Genomic DNA, 1,040 nt, shown 5'->3' with positions numbered 1-1,040 from the left:
TCTTTCGAAAGAGTTGTCTTTGATAGAGAGTTGTGTTTAACGAATTAGACTTATCCGCAATTGGCTCTAAAATACATTCGATGTCCGCATAAACGGCAAACGGAACAGGTTCTTTATACTTATAATTTTTAAATTTCATAATTTTATCTTTTTCATCCGGTAATATGACTCTGCATTTATTTATATTTGCACAATCGAGTCTATGTTTTTCGAAAGAGTTTACTGTTGTAAAGTGGCATAGACATCGATCACAGAGTTTAGTATAACCTTTACGTTTTGTAATTTGTGATTTCAGTAAACGGGATAGATTTCGAATCCAAGCAAAGTGATAAACACTACCGTCTTCCATGTCCACGTCATCTCCATTCGAATAAATTTTTGTTTCTAACATGAGTAAATGAATCGCTTCCTTGTTTGACTTTTGCTGACTTAGATAAATTGGTACTATCTCATGACCACTATCATACTCTATACCGTAAACGTTAATTACCAAATCATTCATCTTCTCGAATTTCGAAATGTCCTTTAAGCCAATCGGAAAATTTAAACCTTCATACCTTAGCACTTAGCTGAAGTGGGGGTACGAACCGATAACGCTTACATTATTTTTAACTGGATGAAGAGCTGCGGTGACGGACCAGAGGAAACAGTACGGATCGTTGTTTCTAATGTTTACGACTGCTTTCTTACTTTGCACCTCCTTCGGTAATTCGATGAAAGTAGATAGGCCACCGTGTATCGGAATGTATCTGTTGATGTTTACCGCCAAGTTTATAATTTCTACCAATGACCAACCAGATTCCCTTTCTTGAAAGTCTTCAACCTTGGCTAGTAACTTTTCCTTCACATTTGTGTTGAACCAGTCGCTGATATCGGTGGACGGTAGAACAACTTCGTTCTTAGTGTTCAAGAACTTTAGTTCTTCGACAATCTAACCAGCTTTCATTGTCTCGAATTTACAAGACAATATGCCGTTCACCTTCAAATTTCTATCCTTTAGAAGTGCGTTTTTTACTCTCGCAGTAAACAATTTTCTGGAA

At 36.6% G+C, this 1,040-nt stretch overlaps 1 protein-coding gene across 1 annotated transcript in view; it reads right to left on the bottom strand.

Moving 5' to 3' along the window:
* Window positions 1-1,000, bottom strand: part of LOC107274135 — a gene marked incomplete at its 3' end in the record, with an annotated part of 1,421 nt that extends 421 nt beyond the window's left edge. The window contains exon 1 of the mRNA XM_015752921.2: window positions 46-1,000. Within this exon, the coding sequence (XP_015608407.2) occupies window positions 46-502 (457 nt within the window). The remainder of the gene's footprint in view (window positions 1-45) is intronic.
* Between the last annotated feature and the right edge of the window lie 40 nt (window positions 1,001-1,040).

The sequence above is a fragment of the Cephus cinctus genome, unplaced genomic scaffold, assembly GCF_000341935.2.
Source record: "Cephus cinctus unplaced genomic scaffold, Ccin1 Ccin1_scaffold2410, whole genome shotgun sequence".
Classification (NCBI taxonomy): domain Eukaryota; kingdom Metazoa; phylum Arthropoda; class Insecta; order Hymenoptera; family Cephidae; genus Cephus; species Cephus cinctus.
Note: the sequence above shows the minus strand (reverse complement) of the source record. Positions and strands in the feature narration are given on the sequence as shown.